At 38.3% G+C, this 22,648-nt stretch overlaps 1 protein-coding gene and 1 pseudogene across 3 annotated transcripts in view; one reads left to right on the plus strand and one right to left on the minus strand.

The window, feature by feature from the left end:
• Positions 1 to 22,648, plus strand: part of VRK2 (VRK serine/threonine kinase 2) — an 88,782-nt gene that overhangs the window by 34,500 nt on the left and 31,634 nt on the right. For all 3 annotated transcript variants that reach the window (XM_020996215.2, XM_020996214.2, XM_078149528.1), the window contains one exon: positions 21,126 to 21,258. In XM_020996215.2, the coding sequence (XP_020851874.1) occupies positions 21,126 to 21,258 (133 nt within the window). The remainder of the gene's footprint in view (positions 1 to 21,125; positions 21,259 to 22,648) is intronic.
• LOC110215050 (large ribosomal subunit protein eL43 pseudogene) lies at positions 18,095 to 18,445 on the minus strand (annotated as a pseudogene).

The raw sequence follows: 22,648 nt of genomic DNA on the forward strand, positions 1-22,648 counted from the left end.
AGCCAATTTAAACTGACTACCGAAGCATTTTTTTAAGGGAAAACTAAGAATCACAGGACACAACAAAGTAATTATAAAAATTTAGGAGCTCTTATCTCTGTTTTAAAAATTAATCTTATGTGAATCATATTTCTTTATGGTAAGCTTCAGAATCTTGGCCTAATACAAGACTATCAGGATTGTTAAATGCATAACATTGATCCCAAGAAGATAATTTTTTTGGATTTATCTTTTCCTGCTTTTCTTCTCCCCTCCTGACCCTAATATAAAGGAGTTGAATTTTTTCTTTTCTGTCTTGCTTCCCTCTCCCCCATCCCCTCCAGGCTATCGTTCATAATAACAAAGGCATTTTTTCTGTTGTGCGAGATCAAATTTTTTTTTTCATTGAAATTTTCTCTTTTAAATATTAAAAAGTTATTTTTTTTCCATGAAACTTGATCATCTCCAGAATTCTGGGCATAGAAGCTAAAGTAAAAGAGAAACAAACCCCGCCCTTAAATGGTAGCATCAAAAGACTGGACTAATATTATACATAATACATTTTTTATGGTTAATTATGTTATTTTAGAATTTTCTGAACATAGGTTTCAGGAGAGTATGATGTGCATAGAAGACTAACCTAAGAGTAAGAAAGTTCTGGGTTCAAACCTCACCTCTGACACACACTGGCTCCGTGATCCTGGATAAGTTACTAAACCTCTCAGCGCTTTAAGATGACAAGTGGTAGAGAAGGTGCTAATCTGCCTCAATAGCCCATCTATTACAATTCCTGATATGTAAAAGGCTCTTGATAAATACTTGTATGATCCAGCCATTCACTACCCCAGTGAAATCACAGGTCCAGTCCATTTTTCCCTCTCTATTGCCAAAATCAGGTTTCAGATTTCCTAATTTGAAGGGTTCTATCTTTATCATAATAGTTATGCTTCCTGGTGCCTAGTTTGAGCCATGATAAATCTGTGTTTGCCTAATGAATTGGATTATAATTTGGTTAGCTTATAGTAAGTAAAATCTGAAAATACAGGAAACATATAGCTTCTTTGGTAGAGCATCCTCCATCCCATGGTTGAGAAGTGGTGCAGAGTAACCAAAATTCTACAGCAATATAAATTAGTGGCGTTGGGGCTCATTTCCTTCATTTAACATTCTGGGAAGGTAGTACTATATTACATTTAAGGTCCCCATTGAACTCTAAAGTCATGGGACTTTTGATTTGGAATTGGTCAGCAGTTAAAAAGCTAGTAATATCCAAAGACTACCTGGTACAGGTCTCTTAAGCAGGTTTAGAGTGATGTTGTCCAGTAATATAGAACTCAAAAGAGCATTTTTTAGGCATTGTATTTGTTAACTGAGAAGCCAACAAAGTGGGAGGTAAAACCAACCAAGTTCATTCAGTTCAGTTAAATGTTTATTCAACACATATTCTGAGCCATTTACTGTGTGAGGCAATGGGGATACATACACAGACAAAAATGAAATGATCCCTCCCCTTAAGAAGTTTAAATTCTATTGGGATAGAGTATGAACTTAGATAGTGAGCACAAGGTATTTTGAAGAGGGCAAGAGAGAGAGAAATAACAACTTTGAGGGATCAAGAAAGTGTCTGGCATAGGAGGTAGAGTCTGAGCTGAGTGCTGAAGAAATCCAGGAATTCATTCTAAGGGGCAGAAGTGAAAAAGGAAATCTGTTCTGAGTGTAAGAGGTAGTCTGTGCCATGGAAGAGGAGAGATAGAATGAGAAATTTGAGGAGCAACTATGAGATCAGTTTGAATGGTATATAGAGGATTGGCAGGGAAGCAATATGAAATGTCTGAGAGGTAGGAGCCAGGGTGAGGAGGACTTTAAATGCTAGACTGAAGAGTTTACACTTTTTCCTGGGACAATAGGAAGCCACAGGATATTTTTGAACAGGAGTGACGTAGTCAGATCTGTCTAGGTAAGCTCAGATTCTATGTCTAAAGCTATTTGCAAGTTCCAGAAAATCTTATAGGAAGAAGACACCGGCTGCTCAGCTTGTTCAGTTACTTAACCACCTATCTGAATATCTTTAAAGTGTTATGGAAACTAGTGCTGGCCTAATGATTCAGAGGTTGTTTGTGTTGCCTGATTTAAAGAAAATAAGCACTTCTATCGAAAAAGATTTCTCTCACCATTGCCTATAATTAATTTCTTTGTTCTAAGACTTTTATTCTAAAATGCAAACTCACCCTAATAAACATTTTAAGTCTTCAGCACCTAATTATCAATGAGTTTATTAGATATATATTCCCGATGACCAGAAAGACCTAGGTTGTTTAGAATTCCTGGGGGTGGAGGAGTGGGGGCAGAGAGAGAGACAGAAGCTTTGCAGAGAGGAAGAAGGGCACATCCACTAAGGAAAGGGGAGAGGTTTTTTTTGGTAGCTTTCCTTAGGGTGGGGACTAATGAGGTAGGAATTGGGAATTATTTGTTCTTCTGCACAAGCTTTCAGTGTAATTAGGTCTCTATCATTTGCAGTGTACCATCCTTCATAAAGTCAACTCAAGATTGTTTTGAAGCTAATTATCCAGTTTATGCCTTACTCAGGGCCAGGAGAAAGAAATAAAAGATAATTTCTATAAAAGTCTTTATAAAAGACTTATGGGCTAAATAAAGTTGGTACTATTTTCTAAAATAAAGTTCTGGATAATTTGTAGATTTCAGCTATGCTTTTTCAGTCATCAAATTTGGATGGTTGATTTCCTCCAATTCTGGCAATAGTGTAAGAAGAAAATGAGCTGTTGGCCATGACATCTCTAGAAATCTGTAAAACAAACTGAAGATCTGTAGCACTGAACAACTTTGAAATGGGCAAGTAAGTGTCCACCACAGAAGGTTTAAGTGGACCCTTGACCATCAGTTATTTCTAGCTTCCAGTTTATAAAAACATGCAACGAAGATCTATACTTCTTCAAATCAGTAGAATTAAAAAAAAAAAACTGACTCAGCCTCTTTTTTATGTCTTAGTTTTCCTTAGCCCTCACCTTAAACTCTTTAATCTCCTGTTCTTGGGATCTTATTTCCTGTTTCCTGTTTGACCAAAAGTCATTGCACTCAAACTACAGAGAGAATAATTCAAGGGCAGAGACTTTGAAAGCATGGAACTTCCTAAAGAGTCAGCTAAGTAATGTGGTTCGTAGAGCATTGGACTTGAAGTCTTGAAGAGTGTTCAAATCTTGCCTCAGACATTTATTAGCTGTTCAGTCCTAGATAAATCACTTACGGGGAAGGGATGGAAGGAAATAAGCATAGTACTTACTCTGTACTAGGCATTGTGCTAAGTGCTTTTTACAAATGTCTCTTTAGATCCCCTCAATGACCCTGTGAGGTTGGTGCTATTATTATCCGCCTTTTACAGTTGAGGGAACTGAGGCAAACGGGTTAAATGACCTGCCCAAGTTCCCACAGCTGAGGCTAGGTTTGAATTCTGAACTGTGTGATTCCAGGCTCAGCATTCTACCATTGTGCCATTAGCTGCCTCTTTCAACCTCAGTTTAATCATCTAAAATAATGATACCTATAGCACCTATTTCACAGCATTGTTGTGAGGATCAAATGGAATAACAAATGTAAAGTACTGTGCAAACATTAAAGTTCTTTCGAAATGCTAGCTCTTACTTTTTTAAAAAAAATATTTTCCTGTGATGCATACCACTTTCAGGTCTAGAGAATAGAAATAAGTACCTGACAGGGTGAAAACTTGACATAAAGATAATTTAAAATGTCTGGTCCTACCTATGGTATTAGAGAAAATGGTCCTTTTAGTAAATTATCTACCTCAAATAACAACAAAAACTAGCCCTCCAAATTATATTATATTATAAGTTTTACAAAATGCTTTCTTTCTAAGCCAAAGAAAAGGTATTTTAGTTACCCAACAGTGCCAGTATTTTGTAAGAAATGAGTGATTTACTCTTCATTCAATCCACAGTCATTTCTTGAGTGTTCATTACATTCCACTGGCAAATATCAGTTGTAACTTCTTTAAGGCTGAGTACTCACATCTGACTGAAAGATTTGCCCAGTCTGATCCGTCAAGAACTTGTAAGACAATATCTTGTTTGGTAGTGATTGGCATTCCTGAATCCCCAGTCACAGCCTAGGCCAGTGTGACTGAATCAAACTAACTCGAGAGAGTGGAGAGCATTGGAAAGAATTCAGAGCTTTGAACACTGAATTTGGAGTCACAGGTCCTAAGTATGAATATTGTTTCTGCAACATATTAATTGTGTGGGCCAGTCACTGAATTTTCCTGGGCTTCAGTTTTGTCATCCACACATTGAGAGTTGGATTAGATGAGCTATAAGGTCTCTCTCTTCCAGCCTTAGATTTATGATCCTAAGAATTTTGTAGGTAGTGTTAAAGAGGTTTGAATAGTCTTCTGGAAGAGGGATATTAAACTTTTTTTGTATGTACTGTGAATCCCTTTGGAAGTCTGATGAAACCTAAGACCCCTTCTCAGAATAATTTTTAATGGAAAAATAATGTTATCTAGGATTACAAATTATTGAAATACAATTATCAAAGCATTAAAAAAACAACAAAAGAAAAAAAAAGATCATAGGTAGCAGGTTAAGAAACCCCTTTAAGGAGTCTAGGTCATTTAAACTAAAGAGTGGTAGCTGGTAACAGCTGCCTGAGACAAATCCTGGTTTCATGAGCATCAGGGGGCAGTCCGTAAAGAGCTCAGGAGCAGTTCCCAGGACATAGCAATGAATATCCCCATAAACAGCTCAGATGCTAACAGTTGCATGTTGGTTAAACCCAGCCATATATTGTGTAAACCCTTTAAAAATATGTTTTTACATAGAAAGTATTCCTACAATAAAGTCAAATTGAATTAGCAAATATCATTTGGCACCTTCTCTGTTTACGTTACTGTGGTAGGTACTTGTAATGCCCATGGACACATCCTATATACAAGTGATTTTCCAGTAAAGTTCAGATTTGCTTAGACAGAAAGACCAAAGGTTGATGTGAACCAGATTGTCCTTCCTGCTATTTATTCCCATTAAATGCCCAACACCCCTTGTGCTTTTTAAAATCCAACCAGAATTTAAGGGGGAATGAGATATTGGGAAGTACTCACAGTCCCATAAAAACTGTTTAAAATGGGGAGGGGAAATGAAACAAATGTTTATTAGGCACCTACAATGGGTAGCTAGGTAGCACAGTAGGTAGAACACCAGACGTGGAGTTCAAATATGGCCTCAGATACTTAGTAGCTGTGTGAGCCTGGGCACGTCCCTTAACCTTGTTTGCTTCAGTTTCCTCATCTATAAAAGGAGCTGGAGAAGGAAATGACAACCAATCCAGTATCTTTGCCAAGAAAACCCCAAAGAGGATCACCAAGAGTTAGATATGCTTGAACAACAACTACGACAATGTGCCAGGCATTATGTTAATCCCTATACAAATATACCTTATTTGATCTTCACAGCAACACTGGGAGGTAGGTGCTATTATTATCCCTGTTTTACAGTTGAGGCATTTGGGGCAGACTGAGATTAAATGAGTTGCCCAGAGTCAAACAGCTTAATAAGTGTCTGAGACCAGATCTGAATTCAGGTCTTCTGACTGCTGGCCCGGTGCTATATCCACTGAGCCACCAGCTATCTGGGTGGATTTGCCTAATGGCAAATTAGAAATCAAGAATGATCCTTAACATTTTCTTCAGTAAATGACGGCATCCTTGTGAAAGAAGCTCCCCCAAATCCTGGGGATTAAGTGATTGAAATCACATTAGGGTTTCATCTTTGGCAAAGTATGGTAGGTTGGGGAACTGAAGGCATTTTATGGAACCAAATGGAAACAGTATCAGAGAAACTGTAAGATTTCCACTGCTCTGATTCAAGGACTTAATTCATTAGACTGAAGTATGCTATAGAGTTGAAGGAACTGTGTGTACTCTTGGTGAATGGTCTAGAAGTGGATTAATCAGTGAACTGATTAAAAAGTGCATGTCTTATTCATGAGAAAATTGTGCATTGTGGGGGATGTGTGTGTGTTCGTGTGTTTGTTTTTTAGGTCCTAATTCTCAATGAATCAAATATCAATTCAAGTCAAGTCAGTAAGGATTAAGTGCCTGCTATGTTCGTAGGGACTGTGCATTGGGGATACAAAAAATGGCAAAAACAGTCTCTGCTTTCAAGGAGCTCACTCCCTAATGAGGGAAACAACCTGTAAACAGCTATGTACACACAAGATATATGAAGGACCCATGAGTTGGAGATGAAGAGGGAGAGAATTCCAGGTATGAGGGATAGCCAGTGAAAATGACTGGAGTTGGAAGAGGAAGCATGGATAGCAGGGTGGCTAGTGTAATTGGGGTATAGAGTAAATGGGAGGGGGTGATGTGGAGCAAAGTGTAGTAAGGTATAAGATAGAAAGGTAGAAAGGGGCTGCCTTATGAAGGGCTTTAAAGCCAAAAAGAGTATTTTATATTTGATCCTGGAGGCAATATGGAACCACCGATTTATTAAATGGTGTAAGGTTGGGAAAGACATGGTAAGAACTGTACTTTAGGAAGATCAATTTGACAGCTAAGGGGAGTATGGACTAGAATGGGGAGAGAGAGGGACTTGAGGCAGGGAGATTATTGTAATAATAAGGCATGAGCAAATGAGGGTCTACAGCAGGGTGGTGGCTATGTTGGGAGAGAGAAGGAGATGTGTATGAAAGATGTTGTGAATAGAGTAGGTGGTTATGAGATCAGAAAACAAATGTAGAAAAATAACCTTCCTTGGGACTGGAACATATCACCTTTATAGAAAACAAATATTATGGACTTTCTGCAATTTGTTGAAAGATAACTAAGCTATGTAACAACAAAAACACTCTACCTTTGTGGTCATATAAAAGAAAGCTGAAGTTGAAGAGCAAGTTAACACCTTATGATGCATTTATTTTGACCAGTGATTTGGGGAAGAAAATACATTTGCATTCCATTTTTGCTACTTTGATCATTGGCCAGCCAGTTGGAGCAGTAAGTAAATTCCGAGAATGCTGTTTAGTAATGACTAGAATAGCATGAGTTAAGAAGATAAATCTGGTGTATCCATGAGAGTACACATAGCAGTTAACAGGTGTGAATGGCTTTTGGGAACATAAACTTGCTGCTTATTCATTCCATGCTTCATTCCCTTTCTGCTGTATGGTGATTTTCATTAATAAGTTAGCATTTAGTTTATTGTGATGATTTTCATATTGCAGTGTCTCAATGAAGGAATAGGAAAATATTATGACCTACTCCAATAAGATAATTATTGTAACAAGATAAACGTTAGCTTTTTAATGAAAACCACTGCAGTTGCTGAATAAGATGATCTTTCCTTTCTAAAGTTTTTTAAGTGTTTTCTAAATTGCCTGTTTTAAAAGAGATTCATGAATAGTGAATATCTCTTTCCACCAGCCCAATTCCCATCAGTCTCTGATAATCAGGATGAGAGCTTAACTGGCACACTTCTGTTTCTAGCAGGGTGTGCTAATTAAGAGGATTTGACTGTAGAAAAAAAGTGTAGATTAAGATCAAATATTAGCTGATATGATCTTGTCATATTCATGGGTGACATCTTGGTGGAGAATTTTTAAGGCTGCATTTTTCTCTACTGAGTCAAATGCTTTTTTATAAACCAGTAAACTTAGTAGACTAAGTGAAGTCTTATATTCTTTATAACTGTCATCTGGGTGACTATTGCCTTCTCATTTTCCTCAGAGACTGCTTGAGAGTTGTAACCAGAAATGATTTTGTGTAATAATCCCTCTGATGATAAGTATTAAGTGAGGTGTACAGCAGAGTAACACAGAGTCACCAAAGATGACCATTGTCATCACTGATGTCCATCTCACAGTACAAATGGAGGAAGGATTTCCTGAATCCCTATAGGTGAATTTTCTAGATGTACCTATTTTGGGATAATATTGTGGCAATTACATCAAACTTAAAAGTACTGCAGGACTCCCTCAGTGAGTTCCAAACTCCAGTGAGTTAGGACCATGAGTTAGGTCCAGCATATGAATCTATGCCAAAGGAAGGTTAGAGTTAGCTGATGAGTAAGATGGATGGATTAGACTTCCTTAAAGTCCTTACAAAAATTCTATCTCCTAAAGTAAGCATTCCACAACCCCTCTTGATTCCAGTGCTTTCCCTCCATTAATTATTTCCTATTTATCCTGTATGTATCTAGCTTTATATATATTTGTTTGCATATTGTTTATCCCATTAGATTGTAAACTCCATGAAGGCTAGGACTCTCTTTTGCCTCTTTTTGTATCCCAAACAACTGGGCACAGTACCTGGCTCATTGATTGGTTGATTTTTGTCCTTCATTCTTGAAGAAGACCAAAATGTCATTACTATATTGGAGTCAAGGCACAGTGTGTCTAACTGTGGCTAATCAGACCAATATAAGTTTGGAAGGTTCTGTCACAGGCTTAGATAGTTCATATGAACATTTGGAGTAGGATGTCTCTAAATTTGTGCATCTCACATTTCTTTTAAGCTACTGAAATTCTGATTTGCTCATAGAGTACAGTGCCTTCTTTGATGTGGGCATGCTATGCTAGATGGTCCTATGCCAGTGTCTCTCATGTCCCACAGTCAATTCCGGAGTTCTTCAGAGAGATCTTGAGAGTGTCTTTGCATTGCTTTTTCTGACTTCCATGTGAGCCTTGCATGAATTCTCCATAAAATAGTCTTTTAGGCAATTTGACATTTGAACCATATGGCCACCCCATCAGAGTTGTGCTCTCTGCAATAGAATTTGAATGCTTGGCAGTTCAGCTCGAGAAAGGACCTTGGTGTCTGGTACCTTATCTTGCCAGATGATCTTCAGAATCTTTCTAAGACAATTCAAATGGAAGTGATTCAGTTTCCTGGCATGGCACTTGTATACTGTCCAGGTTTCACAGGCAGCAACAATGGGGTCAGCACAATGGCTCTGTAGGCCTTCCGTTTGATAGGCAGCTTATACTTCTTCTCTCCCACACTTTCCTTTGGAGCCTCCCAAATGCTGATCTAGCTCTGGCAATGCATGTGTCAACCTTCTCATCTATATGTACATCTCTACAAAGTATACTTCCAAGGTAAGTGAACTAATCCACAGTATTCAGAATTCTCCATTTGCTGTAATCAATGGCTCCATGTATGGATAGTGTAGTGCTGGTTGGTAGAGAACCTGTGTTTTCTTGGTATTAATTGTTAGACCAAAATTAGCACAAGCAACAGGGAATCAAGCCATACTTTGTTGCATTCCAGCCTCTGAGGCTTCAATGAGTGAAGTCATCTGTCATTAAAAAGTCATGTACCAACTCTTCCTCAACACAGTAGGTGCTTAATAGATGTTTATTGAATGATCCAGATGATAACCCATTCAAGAGGGCTAGTAATAACAACTGTGCCTTGAGCCTGACCTTGCAACTAATTCCAACTCTAATTGTATAATATTCTCATCCATATCTTTCCATATTTTCCATACGAATATGAGATAATTTACCGAAAGCTTTGCACATGCCCCTCTGTAAATCCATGATGTGGCCCACCCACTAATAGCTGGTGCCCTTTCCTAGTTTCCTTGATATTGTTTGGATGCTGATAGAACATAAATTCCATCTATTGCTTTATCCCTTATTCTCAACGTGACCGGTTCACTTTCTTTTTTCCTCAAATCTCTCTCAGATAACATCCTTTCCACTACTTCTGTTGGGAAATGCTCATTTAGTAATACATTGCTGCCTATTTTCACTTGCTATGTGCTCTTTGAGTGACATTTTTAGGAGACTCAACTATATAGCACCACATATTGTTAAATAACAAATCAATGATAGGGCTTATTTTAAAAATTCTTTTAAATGTATCATTTACTTATTTTAAACATTCTTTAAAAAAATTTTTAGTTCCAAATTCTCTCCCTCCAGCCCCTCTCCCACCCAAATAATATGATATCAATTATACATTTGAAATCATGCAAAAAATATTTCCTAATATTAGCCATGTCACCAAAAAAAGGCCCAAAAATAGTGGAAAAAATATACTTGTTTGCACTCAAGAGTTCATCAGTTCTCTCTCTGGAGGTGGATAGCATTTTTAATAATGATGTCTTCAGAATTGTCTTGGATCATTGTACTGATCAGAGTAGCTAAGTATTTCACAGTTGAGATCTTCATTATAGTATTGCTGTTAGTATATAGAATGATCCCCTCCTTCTGCTTACTTCATTCTGTATCAGTTCACATAGGTCTTCCCAGCTTTGTTTTGTTTTGTTTTTAAGCCATCCCCTTCGTCATTTCTTTTAGCACAATAGTATCCCATCACAGTTTTTCACCATAACTTGTTCAACCATTCCCCAGTTGAGGGACATCTTAATTTCCAATTCTTTACTACCACAAAAAGAGCTACCATAAATATTTTTATAAATAAAGGTCCTTTGATACAGACCTAGTAGTGGTACTGTTGGGTCCAAAGTATATGCACAATTTATAGGCCTTTGGACATAGCTCCAAATTGTTCTCATGAATGGTTGGACCAGTTCACAGTCACCAGCAGTGCGTTAGTTGTCCCAATTTTTCCACATCTCCTCCAGCATTGGTTATTTTCCTTTTCTGTCATGCCAAACTGACAAATATGAGGTGGTACATCAGAGTTATTTTGATTTGCATTTCTCTAATCAATAGTGACTTAGAGCATTTTCCCATATGACTGTAGATAGCTTTGGATTCTTCTGAAAACCGCCATTCTGTGACTATCAATTGGGGAATGGCTCTTATTTTCATAAATTTTGACTCTGTTCCCCATATATTTGAGAAATGAAGGCTTTCTTAGAGAAACTTGATGTAATGTAAAAAAAATTATGTGGTATCTTTTATATACTCTGTGACACCTTTTGGCAAAACATGGTTTCCCTGATTTTCTCTGTTAATTAGGTGTGTTTTTGCTTTTGCTTTTTCTGAGATCATGGTTGTTACCCTTGCCATTTTTTAACTCAACTGAAGAAGTATAATAGATTCTTATCCAGCCTTTTATTTTAACTCTCTATGTGTCTTTCTGTTTCAGTTGTGTCTCTCATAAACAACATATTATTAGACTAGCCCAAGTGGAGGTTGGCCAGGCCTGTGGCTGAAGCTCCTCCTGCTCTTTCTCTTTGATAGTTTATGGGGAGATAGAGAAGGGTGGGGGGGAGAAAGATGTTTGTAGGGCCAGTTTTCTTGAGAACATGGAAGGGGATGAGATTAGAGACACGTGTAGAGAGGCTGATCTTAGCAAGGAAATGGATACCTTATTATCAGAGACTGGAGGAAAGGAATAGAGTTGAGGATAATATCAAGGGGTTTTGAGAGGATGAGAAGGGGAGAAGAGAGAACTCATAGCTAATGGCCCCAGTTTTCTTAGTTGAGAGAGGAGAAGGATGGGGAGATATGAGAACCTTGAGGAGAAAAGAGAAGTTTTGAAATAGTTTGGGAAACAGAGTGGAATAAAAGTATTGCCTTGCTGCAATGAGGGCCCAGTTCAAATTTAATAATGTATATTGTGCTGACTGTACCCAGTGAGCACAATTATCTGATGTTCATCAGTACATGGGTAAGAGCAGAGGAGGAAAATGGTGGGAATATTTTAGTGCTTGAGTTTGTGAGAAGGGCTTACAGAGTAAAGAACAGAGTGGAATTTTATTGGTTAAATATAAGGTAGAGATTGGAGAGGGAGGAAGGTAACATTGGAACAGGGAGTAATGCCTGAGGGTTAGAGGGAATTATAGGTCTCAATAAAGTTTGGTTTGGAGTATAGCAGGTTTGGAGAGGGGTGAAGTATGTGTAAAGATGGAATGATAGTTGGTAATGGTCTGATACAGAAATATAAGAAGTTTTTTTAAAGGAAGTGGAACACTTGTGGGTAATGTTACCATCCAGAGTGTGATAATAATATATGCTTTTCTATTTCTCAGTTATTTCATGAGGGTAAAAGTATATATACATAGGTACGCATTTATGGATGTGTGTACATATAAGTGTGTGGTGTGTAAATGCTTGGTGCCTAGCTGACTCACGGAATCTATGATTTTATCAGTGCAGGAACTCTCTTTTTGAAAACTTTGTCAGTACAGATCATTAACCTGGTCATTAACTCAGAGTCTTCAGGAAGTGAGTGGGGGCACTTGCAAGTAAGATGACTTACTCAAGGTTATCCAGCTATTATATGTTAGAAGCAAGAGTTGAGTTCAGGTCTTCTTGACAAAAGTGGCCGTCTATCCACTATGCCAAGCTGACTCTTAAATGTACATATGTGAGTGTGTCTAGGTATTTATACAAATACTTATAAAGGATTTTTAGGCAAACCTTCAAATGAATGATAGACTAATAAATGCAAAAATAGGAGTGAGTTGCTGCCTGTGCCTGCTTAAACAATTTTCATAGGGTGCTCGCCTATATTATTTTAACATTTGCCTTTAACTACACACAAGTTCAGATACCTGCCTTTCCTCTTGTATACCTCCTGTCCCCAAAAGGGGACCTTTTGATATAAAATCCTATTGATGAAATTTTAAAGACACAAGAAGAAAAGATTCCAACTAGGTAGGAAAAGGAGAATTTCCTGAAAAGACCAATGTGGATGCATAGAGAACTCACCAAACAACTTAGATTTTTTTGAAGATACATATAGGAGGTGGAGCAATAAAAATAAAAAGAATGAATACAAAAACCTGACAAAACCTGTAAAAATTGTGTCAGGAGTGGACACTAAAGCTCAAAATGAGCCAATGCTTAAGAGGAAGACTAAGGACTGCAAAAAAAGGGAGGATGTTGTTGTTGTTGTTGTTATATTTAGCTATAGTAGGGAATAAAAGGGGGGAAAATCATCTGATAGGATGATAGGACTGCTGTTTGGTTTGCATGGGGTGATGATGACTGACAGCAGAGAATGGAGCAGTCCTGCTCAAACCTTACATTCCTTCTGTTTTCTTTCTGTTATATTCCTTTCTGATTTCTTTGCCAATGAGAATGACGTGGAAAGGATAGAAAAATAATGGTTAGTAGAGTATTGATACATGATACAAATAGAAGAGGATTTGGTCCTCCCTTTACCTACCCCATGAATTCAAATCATCTGGTCCAAGGGAAATACCTCCTGGAATGGACTGGTGGATGTGATTGCTGGGATACTATCAGTGATGCCTGAGAAAGAAAGAGGAGATTGGGTGATGTAGAGTAGTACTGGAGAAAGTTTTTTTTTTCCCTTTCAAGGGAAGAGTTTCCAAATTATTGGCAAGTGAGCTTGGCCTCAATTCCTGGCAAAATTCTAGAACAGATTATTGAGTGAATGGTTTGTGGAAAATTTAGAAAAGTTATGTTTGGTCAGAGAGCCAGTATATTTTCATCAAGAACTGGTCATGCAATGCCTAATTAAGCTATTTTTATGGGTTACTGAATGGGTGGAACAGGGCAATCTTTTACATATAGTTTATCTATATTTTAGCAAAGTGATTTAAGTATTTCATGTTATTATTGTGAGAGACAAGAATGTGTGGCATAGGCTGTCATACAGTTAGATTCTGAACTGGTGAAAGTTGGGAAGAAGGGCTCTAGTGAGTGCCCCAGGACATCTATTTTAACAGTTTTATCAGTGCCTTAGATAAAATCATAGATGAGCTGCTTACAAAATCTGTAGATCATACAAAGCCAGGAAGGATAGCTGACACACTGATGACAGTCAGTATCCAAAATCATCTGGGCAGGATAGAATATCGAGTTGAACATAATATGACATTTATTAGGGATAAATGTAAAGTCATATACTTTGGTTTAAAACTCAATTTCACAAATATAAGAGAAGGAAGGCATTGTTGGGGCCAGTTTTTCTGAAAAAGAGCTAGAGGTGGGGTAAGTCATATAACTGATAAAAAAAAAGCAACCAAAAAAACCAAACAAACATACAGTGCCATGTTGGAACCATTATGAGGGGGCATGATTTCTAGGAATAAGAAAGCTACAGTTAATCCTACCTTGCCCAGGTCAGACCACATTGCCATTACTGTATTCAGTTCCAGGCATCCACATTTTAGGAAAAGCATCACTAATTAAAATAGAATCTACAGGAATCCACCTGTGATGATGAAGAACCTTGAGGCCATGCTATGTGAGGATCAGTTTGAAGGAACCAAGAATGTGCCTCAGAAGAAGACTTGGCAGGGGGTGGGCCGAGGGAATGGGGTGATGATCTCTTCTAGTGTCTGAAGAGCTGTCATGTGGAATTAAACTTTTACTGTTGGCTGCCAAGGGCAAAACCAGGACTGATGGGTCAAAGTTGCAAAAAGGCAAATTTAGGATTGATAAAGCAAATATCTTCCTAACAGAGCTTTCCAAAAGTGGAATGAGCTACTTCAGACAGTAGTAGCTTCCCACCTTGTTCTTCATGCAGAGACTAGATGACCGTTTACTAGCTATGTGACAAAAGGAATTGTTTTGGGATATGTATAGGTTAGACTAGATGGCTGATGAGGTCACTTCCAACTCTGAAATGTGCTTCTGTATTTTTGATGGCAGGATGTCTTTCCTGGAATTTCAAAGGCTATGGCAGTAAAATATAAGCTCTGTCAGATTCTACCATGCTTGAAAGCCACTGAAGTTCCATCCCAAGGACAGTACAGCCTTCTCCATGTAGAGAAGCTCATTAGATGATAGATTATTTTGGTCTTTGAAGCTCATGAAAAACAAATATAAAGGGATTTTGTCCATCTCTAATTGAATGTGTTAAGTCTCAGACAAACCGTGGCTCCAGGTGCAGAACTAGAATGAGTCGGTAGAAATAGCAGAGAAACAGATTTTTGTCCCATTTAAGGAGAAGCTTTCTAAAATTTGGCACCATCCCAGATGCATTGGGCTGCTTTAAAAGAGAGTGGGATCCTCCTTACTAGAGGTCTCTAAGCATAAACTGAATGACCACCTGTTGGATATGTTTTAGGGGATACTTGTTCAGGTATAAGTATGAGGCAGCTACTTGGAGTCAGACAAACCTGAATTCAAATCCTGCCACAAGTACTTATTACCAGTGTGACTTCTAGGCAGGTCACCTGATCTCTGCCTAAGGTTCTTCGTCTGTAAAATGGAGACATTAATGTTGTTGTTTAGTTGTTTTTCAGTCGTCTCCGACTGTGATTTCTTTGGGGTTTTCTTGTCAAAGATACTGGAATGATTTGCCGTTTCCTTCTCTAGCTCATTTTACAGATGAGGAAACTGAGGCAAACAAGGTTAAGGGATTTGCCCAGGGTCACACAGCTAGTGACTGTCTGAGGCTAGATTTAAACTCAAGAAGAGAAGGCTTTCTTACTGACTTCAGAACTGGCACTCTATCCACTTCACCCCAGCCACACTGTTAGAGACATTAATAACAGCTACCCTGTTGTGAGGCTCCAATGAGTGCTTTGCAAACCTTAAAACACTAGTTTAGGTAGTCAGTGAGGTTGCATCTGATATTAATATTCCATGATTCTGTCAGGTGTAAAGAGGGCTGAAATAGGAATAAAAGAGACCTGTGTTCCAATTTGGTTTCTTGTAACTAATCTGTGTCCTTGAGTAAATCACTGAACCTCTTTCTTGGCTTCATATACTTGGGGGGAGAGGTGATCAAATGATGTTTAATATCTTTAGTTGTAACATTCTCTAATTATACAGTTTTTTTCATAATTCTACTAAACAAGCTTCAGCTTTAGTTTATCCAGAAGCCTTTTTACATAATGGCAAATGAGTTGGAAGATGTTTGGGAGGAACATGACAGTAGGGAAGCAATGACATTTGTGGAAAGAAAATTTCTTCTTTTTTTGGGGGGGGGCAAGGCAGTTGGGGTTAAGTGACTTGCCCAGAGTCACACAGCTAGAGTTACATGTCTGAGGTCAGATATGAACTCAGGACCTCCTGACTTCAAGGCTGGTGCTCTATCCACTGCACCACCTAGCTGCCCCAAGAAAATTTCAAGAGAGAAGTTAAGGCTAGACATGTAGACATGGGAGATATCTTTGTAAGAGAAGTAATTTGACCTGTGGAAGCCAGTAAGATTACCAGAGGACAGTTTAGAGAGACAAAATAAGGCCTTAGGTGGATCTATAATCTTACCCTTCACTGTCTCCATTTCTGGTGCATATAAACAGGCTTCAGCCTTCCTCTATCCTAAAAACAGACTTAAAAAAAAATACAAGTTCCCATGGCCATCTACTTCTTTAGTCTATGTCTCTGCTGCCCTTCACTCCTAATGTTCTAAAATGTAATTTAAACAAGTTCCATCAACTATGTTACCACCCTACTCCTCAACCCTTTGCAGTATGGCTCCATGCCATTAGAATGTAAGCAGAGACTTTTGAAGGCAGGGACTTTCCCCCTACCTATATTCCCAGTGCTTAGCACAGCGCCTGACCTACAGGAGGTGCTTAATTAATGCTTGTCGATTGATCGCTTCATGACCTTTCTTTGTAGGCTTTGGTATAATTGACTTCTCCTTCTTTAAATACCTCCTCCCTTGGCTCCTGTAGCATGTTTTTCCCTCGTTTTCATCCATGCCTGATTGTTCCTGTGAACCATGTATGGCCTTCCTAGGCCCTTCTGTGAGGGTGTCCTCTCAGGTCTGTCTTTGTCTTCTTTTTTTATACTCTCTTTCGGCAGTTGCATCCATTCCCATAGTTTAAATTATCCCTGTTTGCTCATTGGGCATCTTCACTCAAATGTTCTGCTGGAACTCTAAATGTAACACGTCCGAAACCTAAACTTAACATCAGACCTTCGCGTCCCTGCCCTGAACAATGGCAGCAACAAACATGACAAAATCTATTCATCCTCTCACCTTTCTTGTCACTCCTCCAAGTCCCCAAAGCTTGAAACTTACATGTTTTCTAGGACTCTTCCTTTTTCTCCACCCCATCTGTTGAATTAGATGCTAAGACTTCTTGATTTTACCTTGGTAAAATCTGGCATCCATCATCTCCTTTCCCATTATATGGCCTCTACTTTAATTTAAATCCTCATTAACTTTTTCCTGGGATGTTGTAATTGTCTCCAATCTGGTGTCCCAGTGTATTTGTACAGGTCTAAATATACCACTCTACTGCTCAAAGTACTTCAGTGGGTCCCCATTGCTCATAGGTTAGATGAGAAACTCCTTGGAATGGCATTTATTAGCCTTTACAATCAGACTCCAAACTATCTTTTCAGGTTTTCTACCACTCTCCTCCCTTTCACATAAACAGGAATTTATTAAGCATCTGTTATATGCCCTGTGCTAGGGTAGGTGCAAAGAATACAAAGACAAAACCAAAAATATCTCTGTCTTCCGTGAGTTCACATTCTATTGGGGCATATACCGCCTATCAGGTAACATGCATTCTCATGCTAAGAATTCACTTGGGCCATTCCTGTCTTACCAGATCTGATGGTCTTTTCTTAGTCCTCATCCTTCTCAACCCATCTGTCACATTTCTTCATACTGATGACTATTTTCTCCCTCCTCTCTTGATGCTTTCTCCTCACTGGATTTTCATGGCACCATCCTGCCCTACCTCTCTAATTGCTTTTCAGTCTCTTTTGCAGGGTATCATTCATGTTTTGCTCCCTAACTGCAAGGGTTCCACAAGGCTCTGTTTAGCTTTTAAAGCCCTTCATAACCTGGTCCCAGCCTAGCTTTCCAGCCCCATTATTTATTATTACTTAGCCTGTCCTTATCCTGTACTCTTGAATATAGCAAAACTGGCATTCTTTCTGTTCCTCACAGGTGTCCCATGACCTGTGTCCATGCCTGTGCATTGGCCGGCCCCTAACCCTGCACTGCATGCCCACCTCTCTGTCTATCTGCTTTGAAATCTCTACTCAAGCACCATATTCTTCATGAAGCACATACTTATAACTCAACTGCAAATGTCCCAAATTCACTTAACCATCTTGTATTTATTTTTTATACCTATTCTTTACATATTTATATACATGTTTTCTTCCCCATTAGAATGGAAGCTCCTTGAGAACAGGATTTGTTTCATTCTTTATATTTGTACCAGCACTTAGCAGTGCCTGGGTCATGGGAGGCTCTTTTTTTTTTTTCATGAATTAACCCATTTATTGTTGGACTATGGGCTACAGATATTTGATAAGAAGATTTTACTGGTCTTTCAATTCCTTCAGTCTTCTGGTGGCAGATTTCACTGTGACAGCAGAGGTAGTATTGTAGGTCCATGCACCACCAGCTACTGTCTTCATACAGGATCCACAATTCCAGATACCCACAGCCTGTCTCTTCATTTTGGTCTTGCCACAGAAGGAGCAGGTATACTTGACATGCTGGCTGATTTCAATCTTCTTCACCATTTTTCTGAGGGATGCACCATAACGTGTTCCATATTTACCAACAATTCTGACCTTCTTGGTACGTTTAGCCATGTTGCCAGTTGCGGGGCTGGGGCTCAGAGAGCCATGGGAGGCTCTTAATAAATACTTGTTGAGCTAGGTGGTGCAGTAGATAGAGCGCTGGGGTTCAGATCCAGCCTTAGACATTTACTGGCTGTGTGACCTTGGACAGGTTACTTAACCTCTGTTTGCCTTAGTCTCCTCATCTACCTTAGTAAAATCATGTAGCCATCATTTCCTTTCCAATTATATTTCCTCTGTCTTAACTTAAATCCTCAATAACTCAGTTTTCTCATTAAATGAGATATTTTTTAAGTGCTTTGCATAGTGCCGGGCAAGTAGTAGTCTGTAAACGCTTGCTTCTTCCCTTCTCCCCTTCCTCTTCCATCTGTACAATGGGAATGATGATACCTATCTCTCGTTGTTGTGAGGATCAGTTGAGATGTTTGTAAAGTGACTAGCATAGTGTCTGGAACATAGTAGATGATTAATAAATGTTTGATTGATTGATTAATCCCACATGCCTGCCTATTGAAGTCCTTCTCTTCTTTTCCCAGCTAAGGTGCTTATCTCTTCCATAAAGATGTTCTTCCCCCTCTTTCCAAGCTGAAAGTGAATGCCCCCCCCATATTAGTTAGAGCATTTTGTCTAGGCCATTCCTTTGCCTTCATGTCATTCTACCTGTATCCTTGATTGTAAATATTTTATTCCCCTCATCAGATTGTAAGCTCCTTAAGGACAGGGCATCTGTTGCTTTTCATTTTTCTTGAATGATTAATATTTTAAATGCTTTTAATCAGAGGATTCTGTTAAAAGAGAAGTTCCCAGAGTGCATTTGAAATGATTCAGTTTATTTTTTTAAGTATGCATGTTTTCATATAACTGCTTTTGTGAGGGTTAACTAACTAGGATCTAATTATAAAGGTAATACTTTTCAAAGGGTATCTGTACATCGCTTGTACAAAGAAATGTACATCTGTACTGTTAAGAATGCCTAGTTCAGTGCTCTTTGGTACTTTGCTAAAATCATGATTTCATTGATGTATGTACTCCTTTCATACTCACCCTGATGAATGTAACCCTCCCACTGTTTCTTACCCTGTGTAATTTCTTTCTTTATTTTACCATTTGTTCTCCATAGAGGATCCATTGGGTGACATTTAGGCTTACCTCTCCTTATTGTATCTTAGGGGTATCATTACAATCAGACCACAGATAACTTTCCATCTGTTATATCTCATTTTTATTTCATGATTAATCCACCTCCTTTTCTGGTCATGCATGTCCCCAGTGATGCCTTTTAGGTCACTTCTCGTTGCTGGTGACATGCTGTCTTCATCATGGCTCTTTCCATTGTCCTCTGAATTATTTGTACCTTTAACTCTTCTGAGATGGTGGTGTTCCGTGTAGAGAATGTGGCTCCATAGCCCTTTTTGGCCACAAATTTTGAGGGGTTCTTCAGTCTTGGAAATAAACAAATAACCACACTCATTCAAGTGACCAGCTATTCCAATAGTTTATGTTTCCTTGGGGTAAAGAGAACAGTGATTTGTTGGACCTCAATACAGAATAGCATTGGACTGAAAAATAAAGGAAACTGAAACCTCATTTTCTGTTGTATTCTGGCTAGCTAACTAAGCATGCTAATGCACTACTTTTTTTCATTGTAGATGAAAATTTCTCCTAATATAATGTTAGTTTTTTCATAGCTCGATTAAAATTAAAGTAAGAAAACTATGTTTTCTTTCTATAGATATTAATTGTAAAATGCAGGTTCCACTGCCTTAATTCTGTCCTCAGGCAGCCGCCTCATTAAGCTTCAATTCCACCACGAAAACTTAAAGAAATAGTAATGTAGCATTTAAGGAAGGAAAAAAAAAAGTTGATTGGTTTCTTTTTTTCTTGGGCAGCCTTCACATACGTGCTGTGGAAAATACCATTTTCTGACCATGGGTCAGAATAATTGTCTAGTCAAAACAGCTCTTTGTTCAGTGATGCTGTAGCTATAAAACCAACTCCTTTTTTTCTTCCTCCAATATAATCTGAGAAAAATTCACTTGGATTGCTTTCCGACTTCTAACAATCTATATTCTGTTTGGAGGTCCTGCTTGCAATTCTGACTTACTTGCAAAGATAACAGTGATGGTATAGATTGGTCTGCAAGGCCAGAAGTCCTGCATTGATGTTCTATTCTTACCCATAGACAGCTTGATGGTGTTTTTTGAAGAGTCATTGCCTTTTACAGTGTGTCCACTGTTTTTATGTTTCTTGTTAATAGGAACTCATATAACATTATGTTTAAGTTTAAAAAAAAAAACACAAACCTTTGCAGTCCCTCCCCTCCCCCCCCTTTTTGTCACATGGATATGTGGCAGGGAGGGTGTCTGGGGAGAGACATGGGTCTTCATTCAGCATGAGGACAGATAAAAGACAACATTGCACTTTATGATGTCTGGATGCCCACCTGGAGGGAAAAGAGCTTAGGAACAAAATAAAAAAGCAAAAAAAATCTAACTCAGCCTAGAAATAAGATATGACTACGGTGAAGGAAGGATTTAAATGGGGAGGTTAGTTGTTATAGCCCCCAGTTGTATGTATTTTATCCTAAGGCACCATTTGGCTTAATAAAATGGAGATCTAAGGCCGTCTTTAACCTATCAGTTTCTTAAGACTTAATTATAAAGGTTATACTTTCAGAGGACAAAAGCATTATTCATTTGTCTGTTCATGTCTTCCAGGTTTATCTTGCAGATTATGGACTTTCCTACAGATATTGTCCCAATGGGAACCACAAACAGTATCAGGAAAATCCTAGAAAGGGCCATAATGGGACAGTAGAGTTTACCAGCTTAGATGCCCACAAGGGAGTAGGTAGGTTTCTTTTTTATTATTTTATTTCAGTAGTGTGATTACAGAATGAGTAATCAGGCTGCGTAGTCCATTTCAAGAGTGGTGAGATTTTGAGCGCCAGTGAGATTGTATCAGAAGGTATGAGCTACTGTTATTTCAGTAAATTTCACTTCTGACAGTGGAATGAACTAGAGACTGTGATAACTATTGCTTATATAAGTAAGAAGGGGCTAGAGCTGTGGATACCAAGGAAAACTTCATATGCAATTTGGCTAGGAATTCGTTGGCTTGCACTAGTAAACCTACAGGGCAGGAACTTTGTCTTTTCTATACCATCAGGAATTTTACAGGAGTGGTAAAAAGTGAAGGTGTATAGAACTGTTCCCATGTTTTTTGTAGTCTCCATGTCAGAGTATTTGAAGATATCGTCTCTCAGTGGGAAGGGGGAAAAACCCAACCTTTTTCCAAAACTATAAAGTGTTAACTTTTGAAAATCTCTTCCAGTCGCCTTTCATATATCTTACTTATTTAAACTCACTTTGATGGTATCGGAAACACATTTGCGGTAAATTACATACATAGTCCTTTTATTGGATATTGATTGTACTGCCTTGCATTCCAAGGCAGACTTAATTCAACAATTCCCTAATTAGTTAAAGTCATAACCTATGTCTTGTATTCATTTACCATTAATTAAACCTTAGCTGTTTATTACACTGCAGTCCAAATCCAATAGCAGACCCATAGAGCCATGGAAAAGAGAGTGGGAGGTCAATATTGAAAATATATGGCGCCAAGTTCCACTGATGGCTGCCTTGTTCACAATCAATGTGGTCAATGCAACACAACTTTCTTAGTTGCTATGTCAGCAAGACAAAAAGTCAATTCGAATGTTATGCTAGTGGAAAAAATGGTAATTATTGAAAAACTTTGGCTTATAAAAAATATTGTCTTCATAAAGTTTTATTTTTTTTTAAATGTTTTCAAATATACTAACCCAATTGAAGTGTATTTTGTTACCCTTTTGGAAAGGACTACAGTGTCACTAATTACAATTAGAAACTTGCACTTGTTAATAGCTGCTGAACTGTTACCTTAAACTAATACTTTCTAACGAGTTTTAGTTGGCACAAACAACTGTGTATTATTGCCTTTTCTATTAAAAGGACCATTGACCATGTAATGTAGAGGGTCTTGATAATTTGCCAGAGCTATTAAAACCCATGGTAGTTTAAGGTAGGCCAATGGAAAAATGAAATAAGATTGTCAGCTATATTTTCTTCCACCAAGGAAATGTTTTCAGGGTAATTTTTTTTTTCTTTTTGGAAAGACTGAGCTTTCCTGTCTATCCCAGGCTGGAAGTAGAGGGGCCACTCATGGGCCTTGTCCTACTCTTATTGGCACAGGAGCT

This window comes from Phascolarctos cinereus, unplaced genomic scaffold (genome assembly GCF_003287225.1).
Source record: "Phascolarctos cinereus isolate Bilbo 61053 unplaced genomic scaffold, phaCin_HiC Scaffold_2;HRSCAF=192, whole genome shotgun sequence".
In the NCBI taxonomy this organism is placed as follows: domain Eukaryota; kingdom Metazoa; phylum Chordata; class Mammalia; order Diprotodontia; family Phascolarctidae; genus Phascolarctos; species Phascolarctos cinereus.